The sequence below is a fragment of the Balaenoptera physalus genome (genome assembly GCF_965194825.1).
Source record: "Balaenoptera physalus genome assembly, chromosome: 9".
Lineage (NCBI taxonomy): Eukaryota > Metazoa > Chordata > Mammalia > Artiodactyla > Balaenopteridae > Balaenoptera > Balaenoptera physalus.
Window position 1 is genome coordinate 90,391,335 of NC_138888.1, and position 18,096 is coordinate 90,409,430.

Below are 18,096 nucleotides of genomic sequence, written 5' to 3' on the forward strand. Positions count from 1 at the left end.
AGAACTTTTTCATCTTGCAAAACTGACACTCTATACCAATTAAACAACAACTCCTTTTCTCTCAAAGATCATTTGACCATATACACACCACGGTTTATTTCAGAGCTTTCTATTCTATTCTGTCTTTATGCCAGTACCACACTGTTTTGATTACTACAGCTTTGTAATACGTTATAAAGTCTTTTTAAAAAACTCCTTCTGCCTGAAACACTGAATCACAACTTAACCTGGCTAGTACCTATTCATCCTTCAGGCCTCAGATTTTAACCTCTTTGGGAAGGCCTCCCTGACCATTACATCTCCCCAACATTCACATACATACATCTTTCCTGTGGACTCCAACTATACACTGTACTTCCCCTATCATAGAACTTACTTTGCTTCACTGTAATCGAACTGTGACTCCCAGGGGTGTTAATCCCTGTAACACAGTCTTTATCTAGCTAGCTTTCACATCCCCAGCTCCTAGCAGTGCTTGACCTACAGTAAAAAGCCAATAAATATTAAAAACTGAATGACAATAGAATATACTCCAGTGGTAAAAAGAATAAAATCTAATTGATTTAGAAAATGTTCCTAAGACATATGAAGTAAAAAATCAAGGTGCAGAATAGTGTTTACAGAATGCTACCATTAATATAAAAAGGGGGGGAATATATATTCATATAATCTGCATACATATGATATAGCTCTGAAAGAAGACACAAGACAATAGTAAAGCTGATTACTTCCTGGAGGCCAGGTGGGAACTTGGGTGGATGGGGGCCAGGGAGATGGAGCCTTTTCACTGCATACTTTTTTTATACTTTTAAAATCACATGATTTATTCCCTCTTTATGGTATTAAATAAGTTTAATTTTTTAAAGGTATATGAATGAATAGTAACCTTAAAGAAAATCAAATAGCAGCCGTGTACTATGTGGCATTTTTCCCCCTCCCTCGTCTCATAAGAAGTAAGAAAATCAAAAGGAATAAAACCTGTATCTTCAGTGTTATATCTGAATCCAGTCATCTCATCATTCCCAAAGAACCATGGAGACTAAGAATTTTGTTGATAAAGTACTTGCTTTGTTTAGTAATCTTCAAGTGGCATGGTAAGTTAATCTTTGAATATCCTTTCTAAAAGCATGAGCTGTGTATAAACTGCATTTTGAGTAAATATGTACTGCTTATTACTTAATTACATGTTCACATACTAGCTTTACAAGATGTGGTAGCTAGCTTCCAAGATGGCCCCCGATGATCCTCAAGCTCTTGTGTAGTCTCCTCCCGAAATTACTGCTGGCCTATGTGAACAATAAATAGAATACTGCAGAAGTGAAAACCAGGCCATAAAAGACATTGTGGTTTCCACCCTGATGTCTCTTGGATCTCTTATTCTGGGGCAAGCTAGCCTTTAGGCCAAAAGGACATTCAAGCAGCCCTGTGGGGAGGCCCCTGTGGGAGGAACTGAGGCCTCCCTTCAACAAGCAGAAAGAACTTCCCAATAGGTGAGTGAGCCACTTTGGAAGGGGGTTCTCCAATCCCAATTAAACCTTTAGATGACTGCAACCTCACAAAACCTCAAGCCAGAACCTCAGAGACAAGCAGCTCCCCAATCCCTCCTGAGATTTATATTGTTGTTTCAAGTCACTACATTTTGAGATAATGTTACGTAGCAAAAGAAAACTAAAAAGTTTATTCTCAAATAATATATTCCTTTTTAAACCACACCTCTATTATAACTTAAAAGCCATAATTTAAAAAGTAGTTAACAGATCACATAAAATTGGCAGCTTCAAATTATAGAATCAGGTAGGCTTGGAGCAAAGAGTTTTGAAGACAGCCTTCCGATAAAATGTCAGTTGCCATTAAAAAAAAGATAAGTAATTCTGCTGGAACCCCTCATTCAGGCTCAAGGGTGAAATCCTGATTAACTGGTGTAACACCTATGAAACTGGTGGTATACAGTATGGAAGTCATTTAAATATTTATTCTTCTTCCAAAATGACAGACATTAACTTTAAAGCAAGTACCATATTTTCTTTTTTTTCCTCAGGAGAAAAACCTCTGTCAAGGAAACTTTAAAATTGTTTAACATCAACATTGTTAATGTTGTTAAATTGATCATACTACCCAAGGCAGTCTACAGATTCAATGCAATCCCTATCAAAATACCAATGGCATTTTTTTACAGAACTAGGGCAATTTTAAAATTTTTATGGAAACACAAAAGACCCGAAATAGCCAAAACAACTTGAGAAAGAAAAACGGTGCTGGAGGAATCAGACTCCCTGACTTCAGACTATACTACAAAGCTACAGTCATCAAAACAGTATGTTATGGTAGCAAAACAGACAAATAGATCAATGGAACAGAATAGAGAGCCCAGAAATAAACCCACGCACCTATGGTCAGTTAACTGATGACAAAGGAGGCAAGAATGTACAACGGAGAAAAGATGGTCTCTTCAATAAGTGGTGCTGGGAAAACTGGACCGCTACATGTAAAAGAATGAAATTAGAACATTCTCTAACACCATATACAAAATAAACTCAAAGTGGATTAAAGACCTAAATGTAAGGCCAGACACTATAAAACTCCTAGAGGAAAACATAGACAGAACACTCTATTCTATTGGTACAGAATATTGTACCAATATTTTTTGTGGATCTGTCTCTAAAGCAAAGGAAATAAAAGCAAAAATAAACAAATGGGACCTAATCAAACTTAAAAGCTTTTGCACAGCAAAGGAAACCATCCACAAAACAAAAAGACAATCTACTGAATGGGAGAAAATATTTGCTAATAATATGACTGATAAGAGGTTAATATCCAACGTATATAAACAGCTCATACAACTCAACATCAGAAAAACCAACAACCTGGGGCTTCCCTGGTGGCGCAGTGGTTGAGAGTCTGCCTGCCAATGCAGGGGACATGGGTTCGAGCCCTGGTCGGGGAAGATCCCACATGCCGCGGAGCAACTGGGCCCGTGAGCCACAATTACTGAGCCTGTGCGTCTGGAGCCTGTGCTCTGCAACAAGAGAGGCCACGATAGTGAGAGGCCCGCGCACCGCGATGAAGAGTGGCCCGCGCTCGCCGCAACTGGAGAAAGCCCTCGCACAGAAACGAAGACCCAACACAGCCATAAATAAATAAAAATTTAAAAAAAAAAACAAAAAAAAAAAAACCAACAACCTGATTTAAAAATGGGCAGAAGAACTAAATACACATTTTCCCAAAGAGGAAATGCAGATGGCCAACAGGAACATGAAAAGATGCTCACCACTGCTAATCATCAGGGAAATGCAAATCCAAACCACAGTGAGATATCACCTCACACCTGTCAGAACGGCTATCATCAAAAAGAACACAAATAGGGGCTTCCCTGGTGGTGCAGTGGTTGAGACTCTGCCTGCCAATGCAGGGGACATGGGTTCGAGCCCTGGTCCGGGAAGATCCCACATGCCACGGAGCAACTAAGCCCATGCGCCACAACTACTGAGCCTGCATTCTAGAGCCCACGAGACACAGCTACTGAAGCCCACGTGCCTAGAGCCCGTGCTCCGCAACAAGAGAAGCTACTGCAGTGAGAAGCCCGCGTACTGCAACGAAGAGTAGCCCACACTCGCCGAAAACAGAGAAAGCCCACATGCAGCAACGAAGACCCAACGCAGTCAAAAAAAAAAAAAAAAAAGAACACAAATAACAAATATTGGTGAGGATGTGGAGAAGAGAACCCTTTTACACTGTTGGTGGGAGTGTAAATCGGTGCAGCCACTATGGAAAACAGTATGGAGATTTCTCAAAAAACTAAAAATAGAACTACCATATGATCCAGCAATTCCACTCCTGGCTATATATCTGAGGAAAAACCCCACTAACTGGAAAAGATACATGTACCCCAATGTTCAGAACAGCATTATTTACAATTGCCAAGATATGAAAGCAACCTAAGTGTTCATCAACAGACGAATGGTTAAAGAAGATGTGGTACATGTATGGAACACAATGGAATACTACTCAGCCATAAAAAGAGAATGAAATTTTGCAATTTGCAGCAACATGGATGGACTTGGAGGGCATTATGCTAAGTGAAATAAGTCAGAGAAAGACAAATACTGTATGATATCACTTATATGTGGAATCTAAAAAGTACAACAAACTAGTGAATATGACAAAAAAGAAGCAGACTCACAGATATAGAGAACAAACTAGAGGTTACCAGTGGGGACAGGGAAGGGGGAGGGACAACAGGGGTAGGGGATTAAGAGGTACAAACTATTATATATGGAATAATATACAAGGATATATTGTACAACACGGGGACTACAGCCAATATTTTATAATGACTATAAATGGAGTATAACTTAAAACTGTGAATCACTATATTGTACACCTGTAACTTATATAATATTGTACATCAATATTCAATAAAAAACATAATTAGAAATGCAAAAAAAAATTGAGAAACACTGTAAGACATGTATGTGTGTATGAGAAGCCACTGTGCCAAGTGATGCCTCTTCATCATGTTGAAGATAAGCAAAAAGTGCAACTACAGAATGGGATGGCATTTGTGGTATATAATATAAAAAATTGCAACTATCTGGAAAATTTGATTGATCACAATAATGCATATACTAAGGGCTTCGGGTGGCTGATACTTTACTGTATTTTTTCATAAAATAACAGCACAAGCAAAAGCAACTGGAAATGTAGGGCTATTTATATGTATAATGCAAAGGACTAAGCCTGCTATGCTTTTATAGTTTTTCGGATTCCAGTCTGCTGTCACTTTTAAATGATAAGAGTTTATTTGCACTGCTTTTATAATGCTGCTTTATTTTATAGTACAGACACAGGAAAGAAACTACTTGCTTGCGTGAAGGTTTTTTTATGAAATAAAAACTATTCATCCAAAGGGCTCTTGTCTTATTTCCAAATTGAGGTTGCATTCCAGAACTTTAGATTACCTAGTATTACCACTCAGGTAAAGTAGTTTTTGGAAAACGGTAGCACCAAACTAAATGGTCTATTTACGTAAACTCTTTGTTCATAAACACGAAACAATGGCAATTTAAACATTAAGTGCATAATATAGATATACACCGGTAAATAACGTCAGCAAGTTGAGATACAAAGTATATTTTATAGAACAAGAGTAGGGAATTTATTTTCTTTCCTGTTCATATAAAACTCCATTAAGAGAGGAGAATTTTTCATTACCTCAGAAGAAAAAAGACTGGAAATGTCTTCTGCAAGATGGAAATAAAAATATACAGCTCAAACTTGAGAATTGATGAGAGGAAGAAGTAGAGGAGATTATCAGACTCTTTTATAATGACTATAGGAGCTTTGCCATCTACTCTTATAGGAACTTTGCCAGATAAACATATTATTAACATTTCATCACTCCTGAATCAACAGTCATCACTTTGTCATATAAAAGCCTTTAACTGGTTTTAAATTTAGATTTATTTCTCTACAGTCAAAGGTTTATCTTAAAGCTAATGTACCATAATAACAAAAAGGTGTTTTATTGGTAAAAGTAACATTACTAATATTAAAAACATTTCTGAAGAAAACAGACATTTACCGATTCAATAATGATCCTATTTAACTTTAAAAATGCAATACAAAGATGAAACTCAGTACATCTTTTAATTTGCAATTGAGGTTTTATTTCCCAGTTCTTTCACAGATAAAATTCTAAGGAATTCTCAGGCCCTGATTAAGCCAGTATCTCCCAAATTTTGACCACCAATCAGATGGGAGAAGATTTTATGCGGCCGAAGGACAGGGCTAAGTGACACTGAATCAAGCGAGGAAGTTCTTCTCCCTTCATTCTCTTTCAATTCCTCTGACTACATCAGGAAATCTCAGATACCTGCTTTTTATTTATGGTGGTTACTTCAAGTTTCCTTTAAAATTATGTTAATAATTATACTGATAAATATGAAGAAAGTAAGTATACAGGAAGTATGCAGATATGGCCAAAATTCTGAAGATGATATAAGAATGACTTAGTCAAGTTTGAGAAATACTATACTTTCCATTTGGTCAACAAATATAACTGCCTACTATGAGCATGCCGTTGGATTTGCCATCATGAAGGACAGAAAAAATGTTCAAAGAAATGTAAACAGGAAAGTCAGAAAAGAAGGTAATTACTTCAAAATGAGGTAATTAAAGGATTCACAGACAAGGTGGCATTCAAGCTAGAACTTAACAGGTATGATTTAGACATGCAGAGACAGGGAGAACATTCAAAGAGAACAAAAGCATAACAATACAGGCCTGAGTGGTGTGTGACATGTGCTAAATCTTGATTGTGGTGGTGGTTACATGGGTGTGTATATAATGTACACATAAAACGAGTGCACATTATTACATGTAAATTTTTCCTTGATAAGGGTGATACCATATCTTTGACCTATGCAAAGAAAATCATTGAGGTTTTAGGCTTGGAGAGTTTGGGAAGGGGAGGTGAACACAATAAGGAGAAGGGAAATCCCAATTCAGACAAGGGGATCAAAAGTACTTATTTTCATATAATAAATTCTCAACAAAAGCTGTTAGCTATTACACAAAAATAGCAGCTCCATACTTCTACTTAATAGTTTCATTTCAGGGACAGAACTTACCTGAATTAAGGCTTACCTATTATAATTAAATGTACTGTTCCCCACCCCCTCAAACAAAGGAGCACATTAACAGTACTCACCCCTAACAAAGTAACAAAGAATAGACAGAAGTAGCCACACAGGTTGTGTGCTACTGACACCTGACGGAATTTAGCAAGATGATTTGAGATTCTATTCAACACAGACCTTGTCTGTAAGCAATTTAGAAATAAGTGCCTTAGTATTTACATTTTAACCTTTAACTCTTTTCAACGATCTAAGCTCTTAAAATTGTTTAGTTATTAAGTACATTTCAAGTGGCTTTTATCACATTTCATAGGTTAAGAATTCGTGACCAGAAAGTGGAATCACTGTAAAAAACAATGCCATTATCAACAAGTCTTTACTTTTGGAACTTTATAATGCCATTCTTAATAAAATCAATAACTTGATCATAAAATCAAATTCCAAACTTGAATTAATTACAGTTATAGAAGAGCATCAAGAGACCAGAAAAAAGACGATACTCTTCCGCCATAAATTAAAGCATTAAGGTTCACAGAAACCTATGTGAATCCTCAATATCCTACTAAGGCAAATAGAAGCTTTTTTGGTTTCATGCTCCACCAAGCTTAAGCTGAACACCACAGAAGCACATCATGTAGGGAATTTTAGAGCTGAAAGGGGACTCAGCTCAACGACAGTAATTTTCATATTGGTATTCTATGTAATTATACTCTAGGAGACGTTAACAGGTTGGCCATGAGAAAATGTGCTCTCTGGCCAGGTAAGTTTAGGAAATGCTTGGATAACCTTCCCTGGGAAGCTTACACCCTGGAGGTGTACGTGCGTATTAGTAGAGTAGTAAAGGTTTTGAGAAGTCTTGCGGTTAAAAGTAAATCAGAAGTTAAGCCTGATGTAAACCAATGTGCTCCCAAATTATTTGCCATGGAACACTGTTTTGGGGCAGTAAGAGCATTAATGGATTGAGAACAGTGTTCAGGGGAAACAGTTTGGAAAAATGTGAACCTATGAAATTCCCTTAAACAGATGACAAATCTGAGGCCTAGAGAGATCACACCTGGTCATCAGGAGAACAAAGGACTTGAATGAAAGCTCTCCTTCCCAGGCAAGAGGTCTTTCCACTAGTTTAACTATTAAATAGGACTCCTTTGACTGCATATAGTCAAACATTTAATTAACAACATTTACTTTACATTTAACATTTTGGTTATGGTGTTACATTTCCAGGTATGTGTATTAACTTAGATATTTTTAATTCAACATTTACTTTACATTTAACATTTTGGTTATGGTGTTACATTTCCAGGTTTGTGTATTAACTTAGATGTTTTTAATTCTTTGAGTCTCGGGTTCCTAATAATCAGGGTCACCTGGAGATCTATTGTTTAGTAATTCTGGGTAATGATTTAGTTCAGAGTGGCTGAAAGTAATCACTTCAAAATAAAGCATTTGTACTACAACTGGTTTTAATTTACTCCTGTTATAACTTCTGTCAGCTCAACAAAATCACTGTTGTTTATCAGGTGGAGAGTTACTTACAACATAAAGCTAACATATGTTATCCACAGTAAATCGCGAGATCTTATGTCTACATCAAGACAACCAACAACATCGAAACTGAAGGATTTTGTCTTTCTATAGTTCGGGGTTTATTTCTCAGGCAAAAACTTAGTTTCCTATCTTTTTTGTAATCACAAAAAAAGTTTTGATTGCTTTAACTGCAATCTCCAAATCAGAATTTTCCAATCTTTATATTTCTCAAACTCCACAGAACTCTAAGAAAGTGTAAGAATAATCAAAACACAATTTACTTAGCTTTAAAAAAAGTAGTTGTGTGCCAACTCCCCTTCCCCCTCCGAGAATGGAGGAGACCGAACAAGCGACTATTGTTATGTTGCAACTTTAAAAGTCTTGAGAATCAAAGGTGATGATTGTTAACAACTTCCTTATAACTGATCTGACTTCCTCTAATAAACTTCTACACTCCTTTCCAACCCCCCGCGTGTAATATGAACCAGGGCGGTTATTTGTGTCTCCTCAATCCTAAACCAATCCCCCAGATGCAAGAGACCGCACGAAGCCTCGATTCCGCCAACACACAAGCGCATCCGCGCGCTCTCATCGCACAGGTGCGACTTCCACCCCAACCTCGCGCACCGCGCGGCCCTTGCGCAGGAGGCTCGGCCCGGTCACCCGACGCCCCGGCCCCGCCTCCGGCCCCGCCGGCCCCGGCCTTCCTCGCGGCGCCGCTGCCCGGCCCCGGCCCGCCGGTACCCGCGCAACTCCAGCCTCCACGGAAACCAGAGGGCGGCCGGCCGGCTTCGTGAGTTCAGGCGGGGCCGGGGCGGCAACACCCCCAACCCACCAGCCGACCCGCGGGGCGTCCCGGCGGCTCGGGAACGAGCCGGGCAGAGCAGGCCGCTCGGGGCCGGCGGCCGGCCTCGCGACCGCGCTGGGGGCGGGGACGCTGTTACCTGCCGGGGCTCGGCCGCTCCCTGCCGGCGCCGCTCTCCTGGCAACCGCGGCAGCGACACGGAGGCCGGGAGCCTGAGGGCCTAGTGACAGCTCCCGGCGTGCACCGCGCTCGCGCCCACGCCGGCGTCGACGTCCTCGGCCCTCGATCCCCGCCCCCGGTCCTCTCCTTGCCTCCCGGCGCTAGCTGTAGCCACAGCGCCCTCAAGCGGACTGTCGGGGAAGCGGCCCATCACCACCACCAATTGAGGGAGTGGACCTGGAAAGGGGTGTAGCAGGTGTTTTCCACACGCCAGCCCCATCATGATGGGTGGAGAGATGGAAGGGATGCTAGGAGTTGAAAATAGCTTTTAAATATTATTTAAGTATTTGTTTAAATTGTTTAACTAATTGTTTAATTCCTCAATATTAAGGAACCCCAAGCACAGAGAGGTTAAAAGACTTGTGAAGTTAGGAGACAAATAGTTGTTATCACATTAGGAGATATTTTCATTCTAGAACCCTAGAATCATGTTGTTACAAGAATTGCACCCTTTTGCCTAAAATGTAGGGTGAAAAAAATGATTGATTTCTTTTGCAAATGTGAAATACATGAATACATGAAATACAGCAATTCTTAAAAATAATGAAACATCAATTATGAAGAGCATGCTGTGTTAAGAATGGTATATAGGGAGTTCCCTGGTGGTCCAGTGGTTAGGACTGCACACTTCCACTGCTGTGGCCCGCATTCAATCCCTGGTCAGGGAACTAAGATCTCGCAAGACGAGTGACCCACAAAGAAAAAAAAAAAAGTTATATTTCAATATAATGTGTCAGTATTTAGGCACTTAATAGCTTTGAGAATTAAAGGTGGAAGGCATAAGGAGTCGAAATTGTGGAGGGAAATAATCAATAAACCAATATATCATGTATATTAGGAAGAAAAAAGAGTTTTATTTAAGCCAAATTGAGGACTATAGCCTGGGAGACACAGATTGAAGAAGCACTTGAATTGTGTTCCACTGGACTACAAAATGGGGGCCGCTTATAAAGGGAAAAGGCCCAAAATTACATAAATTATTTGTCAAGAATTAGGATTGGAGCTGGCAAGAAGTACGGGTGCTTGTTACGTAAGGATTGGTTGGGGTCTGAAATGGTTGTGTAGTTACAAGGGGAGACCTTGAGACTATAAGTTTGCAGCTGGCAGCTGCTAGCAGATATTGTTTTGAGAATGGCTGGTGGCGTCCTTGAGTCTGATACAGTTCAGAAAATTTAAGTTCTCAGTAATACAAGAACGTGTCTGAAACTATGTCCACAATGACCACCTTGGCTCCATTTGGAATGCCTGAACCACAGTTACTCCATTTTTTCTTAATGCATGTTTTCTTTAATCGTTAAAGTAGATGCACGATGCATTTTTTTTTTTTTTTTTGGCTGTGCCAGGTGGCATACAGGATCTTAGTTCCGAGACCAGGGATTGAACCCACGTCCCCTGCAGTGGAAGCACAGAGTCTTAACCACTGGACCGCCAGGGAAGTCCTCAATGCATATTTAATAGGCCACAGATAGGCTGTTTTGGTTAGCCTAAAGTTCCAGTTAAACCTTGTATAAGCCAGAATGACTTCCCTATATCTTAATATGTGAAAATTTCTTCCATCAAAACCATCACCCTTCATCACCATTGAGATGAAATAGCAGTAAACTTAATTCTTTTAATTGTGTTACCTCCATCCATGATTTTTAATTATTCTGATGGATACAGGAATTTGTGAGGCAAAACAATAAACTTTAAAAACTCCAAATATAGATTTCAGAAAAATTGTCTTTAACTAGTATCTCTAGGGACATGGCTTTATTATTTACTTGGAAAATCTTCAAATTAATACGTTTGGTGTGTGATAATTGTGACCTTGAAATGATAAAGTAGAAAATCAATAAACATACGATTTTCTACATACAAGCAATCATTGTTTCTATTTTTTTAAAGCCTCTTGTTCGAAAAGAATTTTCATTATAATACTACCATGGCCTTATATTTTAATATTCTCCCATGATAAGTACTTACATTATATTAGATCCTTTTCTTTACTGGGTCAAACTTTCCAGAAACATCTTCTAGTAGCAACGATAGTACAACTTCCCTGAATCAGTTTTTACTTTTGCAAAAGTGAAGAGCGGAAATGTACATATGGAGTCATTCTCATCTTCCTCTTTTCAAAAGTCATGGGAATGCTTGATCCTGTGCTTCATGATACTGGATTTAACCACACTCTCTTCTGCATAGATAACAGAAAACTTCTCACATTTTTGCAATCGTTTTCATCCTGGAGCGATTGGGTCTAAATTCAGAAGCAATGCCACGTCAGTCCTGGACATTTGTTGGCTCAGACAGAGCTACCAAACGGCCGACTAGCGTTCATTAAAACACAGAAAAAACAAAAACCGACTGTAGTTCATTAAAACAAAAACAAAAAAATCCAAGATACAGTGTGTTTGGGGTGGGGAGTTCGGCTCTCTGGCCTCCTGGGGACAGTGCCCGGCTATACCGACGACCCCTCTCCATCATCTCCCTCTCGTCCAGTCTCCTCCCTACCCACGCTACCCAAAGCACTGCACTGGGGGTCTGACTTTGAAGGTCATTTCCAGGGAGCCGGATGCATCAGGTGGCACCCTGGGAGGACACTTCGGCTCGCCCCCCGCCCATCTTTCTCCGCGTTCAGACCCAAAGCCGGGATTTGAAACTGCCACGCCCCCCAGATGGAGTCCTCGCGGCGGCGCGCTCTTCTCCCGGCAGGTGGCGCTGTGGGCTGGCGGGCAGCCGACCTCTGGGTCCCGGAGGCCCGCGCCGCCCACACCGCCGCCGCTGCCGCTCCTGCTGCGGCTCGGGCCGCACGTGCAGCGTCTTTCCGGCCCTGCTGCCCGGCGTCGCCGGAGCCCCTGGCTGGGTGCCTGCCATGGCGGCGGCTGCGGCGGAGGCGCGCGTGTTCCTGGAGGTGCGGAAACGGCTGCAGAGCGCGCTGCTAATCCTGGGGTAAGGCGGGCGGTGGAGTGCGGGCTCCCACGCGCAAGCCTAGCTCGCTTTTCCGCTGCCCGGGCAGGCTCCGCCTCCTTCGGAAGAACGGGTTTTTGAATTTCTGTTTTCCAGTTGCTTAGAGCTTCTGGGTTACTCAAAGTCGAGTTACTCGCCCCCGCGCGCGCCCCTAGTCTCCTCTCAGCTGGCAATCTCAGCATCACCTGGGAACTTTTTAGAACTGCATTGTCTTAGCTCCACATCAGCACTACTGAATCAGAACTTAGATTTTAACACGTTTCCCGGGATTCAGATGCACATTAAGGTTTGAGGATACCTAATGTACCACACCGTTGACAGTGCCCTGCGTTTCCAACAAAACAGTGCAAAAAATGTTTTGATTGCCTCTTTGGGATCCTCGTTGTAAGAAATCTGTTCCAATGTGAGAGCTTCCTGTTTTGTAAATAAACTCCGGTGTTGTTTTTTCCTCCCCAAACTGTTCTCTATGCAAAGGAACGGACACACTGGTTCAGTAAACGTGTGTTCAGTGAACGACTAACCAAGGTTGCAGACTTCTTGTTGGAGCTCATTCTTTTATTCATATTCGGAGTTCCAGTGAGAAGTCTGCACGCGTCTAACTTGCTATTCATTACACAAACAAGAAACTGTTAGGAAGAGTGTTCTCTTTTTTTGGTTTGGTAGTATATGGGACCTCGAATATTCCCTTGTGACCACTGTTTCAAACAGAGTAAATTAGACGTTAAAATCCTGAACATTTTATTACACAGCGCCACTCCGCGATAGACTGATGCTTAGCCTTCTCTTTTCCTGAAACCAGCCGGATGTCTGGTGTGGCAGTTTGGGATTTGGCCTGAGAACTGGATTCAATCCTAGCTTCTTCACCAGAGTAGAATCCTTTCATTTGAATGTTTTCAATTGTAAAATGGGGACGATGTTTATTACTCTTCTTTCTCTCTTTCTCCCCTGCGTCCTCCCCCGCCCTTTCTCAAATCATGAGTTCAAATAAGTGCTGCACGTCCAACTCAAATTCACCTTGTAAGGTTATTCGGAGCCCACACCTTACACAAAACGAAACAAGACAACCTCCCTCCTTCCTCTCTTCAAAGGGGCCCTTCGTGGTTCCCCTGGATAACTCTCCCTTCTCTCAGCAAGTTAAGAAACCTAACTTTGCTGGACTCCTGTTTTGTCCCTGGTGGCCTTTGGCTGTTGAGCTTTATCACCAGTCAATTCCCCCAACCCTAAAAGCAACCACTGTTCTGATTTCATTCAACAAGGATTAGCTTGCCAGTTCTTGAACTATGTATAAATGGATTCATACAATATGTACTTGTTTGTTTCTGGTTGCTTTCCTTCAACAGTGTTTGCGAGATTCATGTTTCATCTATGTCATTGCATATATCAATAGACCATTCTTTTTTTTCCTGCTGAGTAGTTTTCCACTGTATGAATATACGACGATTCATTTATCCATTCATCTATTGCTGGATATTTTGTGTGTTTCTAGAGCTTGCTTGTTATGAATTAAGCTGCCATACATTTTTTTTTTTTTTTTTTTTTGGCCACACTGTGCGACTTGCTGGATCTTAGTTCCCCCACTGGGGATTGAGCCCAGGGCCCTTGGCAGTGAGAGCGTGGGGTCCTAACCACTGGACTGCCAGGGAATTCACAAAGCCTCCATACATTTTTGTGTAAGTATTTTTGCTGGGTCATAGGGTAGATGGGGGCTTTACTTTTTGAGAAACCATTGAACACTTCTCCAAAGTGATTGTACCAGTTTACACTCTAACCAGAAAAAAATGAATTCCAATGGCTTCACATTCTCGCCTGCATTTAGTGTTGTCAGTCTTCTATTTACTATTCTGGTGGTATAAAGTAGTATCTCGTCATTTTAATTTGTATTTCCCTGATTAATAATGTTGAGTACCTTTTCATTTGCTTTTTGGTCATTTATATATGTTCCTTTGTCAAGTGTCTTCTAATATCAAGTTGTTTGTCTTATTGTTGAATTTAAATAGTTTTTTATATAGTCTGGAAACAAGACCTTTTTCATTTATGCCTGTGAGTATGTGAATATTTTCTCCCAATCTGTAACTTTTCATTTTCTTAATTGTGTCTTTTGATGAACAGAAAATCTTAATTATAATGAAATCCAGTTTATTGCATTTTTTTCTTTAATGGTTAGTGGTTTTTGTGTCCTTAAGAAATCTTTGCCTACCTCCAGCTTGTGAGATTTTTTTCCTATGTTTATTTTCTAGGAGTTACATAGTTTTAGCTTTTACATTTAGGTCTGTGATTATGTCAAATTAGTTTTTGTATTTGGCATGAGGTAGGGGTCAAAGTTCATTGCTTTTCTATAAGGATGCCCAGTTGTTCCATCACCATTAGTTAAAAGGCTGTCATTTCTTCCACTGATATAACTCAATGTCTTTGTCAGAAATCAGCTGACTATACTGTTTGCATGGTACGTCTTTTTCTACCCTTTTACTCTCAACCTGTGTCTTTATGTGTAAAATTTTAAAAGCATGTACTGGGCGGAGTTTTTTAAAATCCATTCTGACAATCTCTGCATTTTAATTAGAATTTTTAGTCTTATTTGCAGTTAATGTAAATGATATGATTTTTATTCTTTCCCTAATCTTAAAAGAACTGCTTCTAGCATTTCATCATTAGGTGTGATGATGTTGACTTTTGGCGAATCTGTTTGGTAGACTGCATAGTTCCTTTCTTTTTTTAAAAATAAATTTATTTATTTATTTTTGGCTGTGTTGAGTCTTCGTCGCTGCGTGCAGCTTTCTCTGGTTGTGGCGAGCAGGGGCTACTCTTCCCTGTGGTTCACGGGCTTCTCATTGCGGTGGCTTCTCTTGTTGCGGAGCTCGGGCTCTAGGCGTGCGAGCTTCAGCAGTTGTGGCACGCAGGCTCAGTAGTTGTGGCTCGTGGGCTCTACAGCGCAGCCTCAGTAGTTGTGGCGCACGGGCCCAGTTGCTCCACGGCATGTGGGATCCTCCCGGACCAGGGCTTGAACCCACGTCCCCTGCATTGGCAGGCAGACTCCTAACCACTGCGCCACCCGGGAAGCCCCATAGTTCCTTTCTATTCCTAGTTTACTAAGGGTTTTCATTATGAAAAATACTGTGTTTTCCTTAATGATTTCTGTGTGTATTGTGATGGTCATATTTTTTCCTTTAGTCTTTACTTCTGTGAATTGCATTAGAAACAATCTATTTATATTAAGCCATCTTAGCATTCCTGGGATAAACCTTGGCCATTCATTTATTAAATTCACAGACGTTTACTGAGTTCCTATTCTAGGGCCCAAAACTCAGATTCTAGGTGCTGGTTATATGGCTGTGAACACTAAGAACAAAGCAAAGACAAAAATACTTGCTCTCATTGAGCTTACAGTCTAATGGTGGCAAGAGGTAGGCAGAAAATACACAAATATTTATATATGTTATAGTGAATAGAGATATGTACCTAGCAGAAAATAAAACAAAAAGGGGTAGGGAAAAAAATTCCAACCCCTTATTCTGAATAAGAAAGCAACAGTGGAGCAATAAACTGAAAGGGGTGAGATCTGGGACTGTATTATTCCCAGTGGAAGACTGTTGCCCTGTGAGAGAACAGAAAGTATGAGGTGGTGCCTAGTTCAGAGAGATGTGGGTGGGCTGGTGAAGCACATAGTAAAGGGTCTTGCAGTGGTGTACTGGAAAATGTTCAATGACCTGTTCTCCAGGAAAACCAAACAGACAAAAACATTCTTCCTGATCTGCAGCACTTATTGATTCCTGTGGTGGGAGTACTTTCACCATAGATGATATCAAACTACCAAAGTGAGGTCAACTGGCTTGCAAAATGCCTGGAATGTTAACAGTTGCCTCTAGTATATTACTGGGTGTTAGAGACCATTGAAAGGACCTTAGCTCGGACTCAGAGTTGAGATGTGAGGTTATTAGATAGTTTCGAGCAGGGTGTGACACCTGAAAGAATAAAAGAGAACAGTGACAAAAAGCCTCACATATAAAAAGTGTGGGCAATTAGGGTCTCAAAAACTTTGTTTTGGAATAATCTCAAACTTGAGAGTAAGTCGCTGTCACTCCTGAATACGTTACTGTGGATTTCCTACAAATAAGGACGTTCTCCTACAAAACCAGCATGCAGCACTCAAAACTGGGAAATATGTTACTGCCATCTCATACTCAGACCTTATTCAAGTGTTTCCAGTTGTCTACTTAATACGTGTCATACAAAGGGATACAGCTTAGAATCATGCATCGCATCCTCATGTTTCCTTCGTTTTTCAATCTGGAAGAGGTCCTCAGTTTCCTTGACTTTAATGATCCTGACACTTTCGAAGACTCCAGCCCAATTATTTTGTAGAATATTCCTCCATTTGGTTTTGTCTTATGTTTCCTCAAGATTACGTTCAGGTTATACATCTTTGGCAGGAATATCACAAAATTGATGCTGTGTTCTCATTGCATCCTCTCAGGTGGCACATGATTTTGATTTGTTCCATTAAAGTTCACGTTAACTTTGAGAACTTAAATAAGGTGGTATCTGCCAGGCTTCTCCACCATAAATTGCCCTTTTTTTTCATTATCAATAAGTATTAATTGATATTAATAATTGTTTTCATTATCAATAAGTATTAATTGAGACTATGTAAATGCCCTGTTCCTCATCATACTTTCATTTTATTCATTTATTTATTTATTATTATTTTTAATTGAAGTATAGTCATTCATTTATTCATATCAGTATGGACCCATAGCTCTGTTTCATTCAGTGGGTTACTTTTTTCTCAAATTACAACCAGATGTGGCCAGGGGGAGTCCCTTCAAGATGATTTCTGTGTTTTTTGTTTTTTGTTGGTTTTTTGTTTGTTTGTTTGTTTTGACATTCTTTGATTTCTTCTTTACTTAGTTGCACAGCAAGATATGCCAGGCTCAGGCTCATCTCATTCTTTTCCTCTCCCAGCCCTGGATGCAGTTATTTTTCCAAGGAACCGTGTTTTGTTTCATTTTAGTTCATTTTGTTTTTAAGTGGAAAATGACCTTTAGAAACCAAGATCTGGGCACAGAGTGTGCTCATTACTATTGGAGTGTCACTTCTCCCAGACCGACTAGCAGACAGAACTAGAGTGTGTGTGTATGACATATGTATTGTGTTTATGTATGCATGTATATGTGTGTGTTTGTAAATATATCATAATACACATACATATACACCTATATATGTTACTGTATCTATTTATATGCATTGGAAACCATGACTTCACCCAGGTATTTTAGATTCTAGTCTACCACTGTAGGATCCATTCTGGTTTTCTCCCTTTCCCTCTTTGTAGCTGTTCTCCCACAGTGAGAATCCTGGATTCCATCATCCTCATGACATGTATTTACTTGGTCAGTTCCACTCTATGCAATTAATCTTCCGCTGGCCTCCTTTGCCACTTCCCTTCCCTCCGCTCAGTGTCGACACTCTCCTCAGCTGCTTGGGCTCTGTTACGGACTGAATGTTTCTTTTCCCTCAGAATTCATATGTTAGAGCTCTACCCCAATGTGGTGGTATTAGGAGATGGGGCCTCTGGGAGAGAATTAGGTTTCAATGAGGTCACGAGTGTGGAGCCACTATGATGGGATTAGTGTCCTTATGGGAAGAGACGCCAGGGCTTCCTCTCTCTGCCATGTGAGGATACAGTGAGAAGGCAGCCATCTGCAAGCCAGGAAGGGGGTCCTCCCCAAGAACTGCTAGCATCTTGAGCTTGACCTTCCCAGCCTCCAGAACTAGGAGAAATAAATGTCTGTTGTTTAAGCCACCCATTGTGTGGTGTTCTGTTAATAGGCACCTGAGCAGACTAAGACAGGCTCTGAAACTCCATGCTGAGCTGCCCCCCCACCTGCTGCTCACATTTCCTCCTTTCTCCTCTGGGAACCTGACATCCTTGCTGGGTGGCCCTCCTGGTGGGTGCTGTCCTCA

At 40.6% G+C, this 18,096-nt stretch overlaps 2 protein-coding genes across 24 annotated transcripts in view; one reads left to right on the forward strand and one right to left on the reverse strand.

The window, feature by feature from the left end:
* Positions 1–11,145, reverse strand: part of DOP1A (DOP1 leucine zipper like protein A) — a 113,168-nt gene extending 102,023 nt beyond the window's left edge. For 8 of the 12 annotated variants that reach the window (XM_082474049.1, XM_082474054.1, XM_082474050.1 and 5 more), the window contains exon 1: positions 9,107–11,143. The gene's annotated coding sequence lies outside the window, so the exon portion shown is untranslated. Of the gene's footprint in view, positions 1–9,106 lie in introns of all 12 variants that reach the window. The other 4 variants (XM_082474056.1, XM_082474048.1, XM_082474057.1 and 1 more) reach the window with 2 other exon arrangements.
* Positions 11,146–11,923: 778 nt separating this feature from the next.
* UBE3D (ubiquitin protein ligase E3D) overlaps positions 11,924–18,096 on the forward strand; it is a 292,261-nt gene continuing 286,088 nt past the window's right edge. For all 12 annotated transcript variants that reach the window (XR_014267184.1, XM_082474254.1, XM_082474255.1 and 9 more), the window contains exon 1: positions 11,924–12,117. Coding sequence is in view for 11 of the 12 variants with exons in the window: in XM_082474254.1 (XP_082330380.1) it covers positions 12,041–12,117 (77 nt within the window). In the remaining variant the exon portion in view is untranslated. The remainder of the gene's footprint in view (positions 12,118–18,096) is intronic.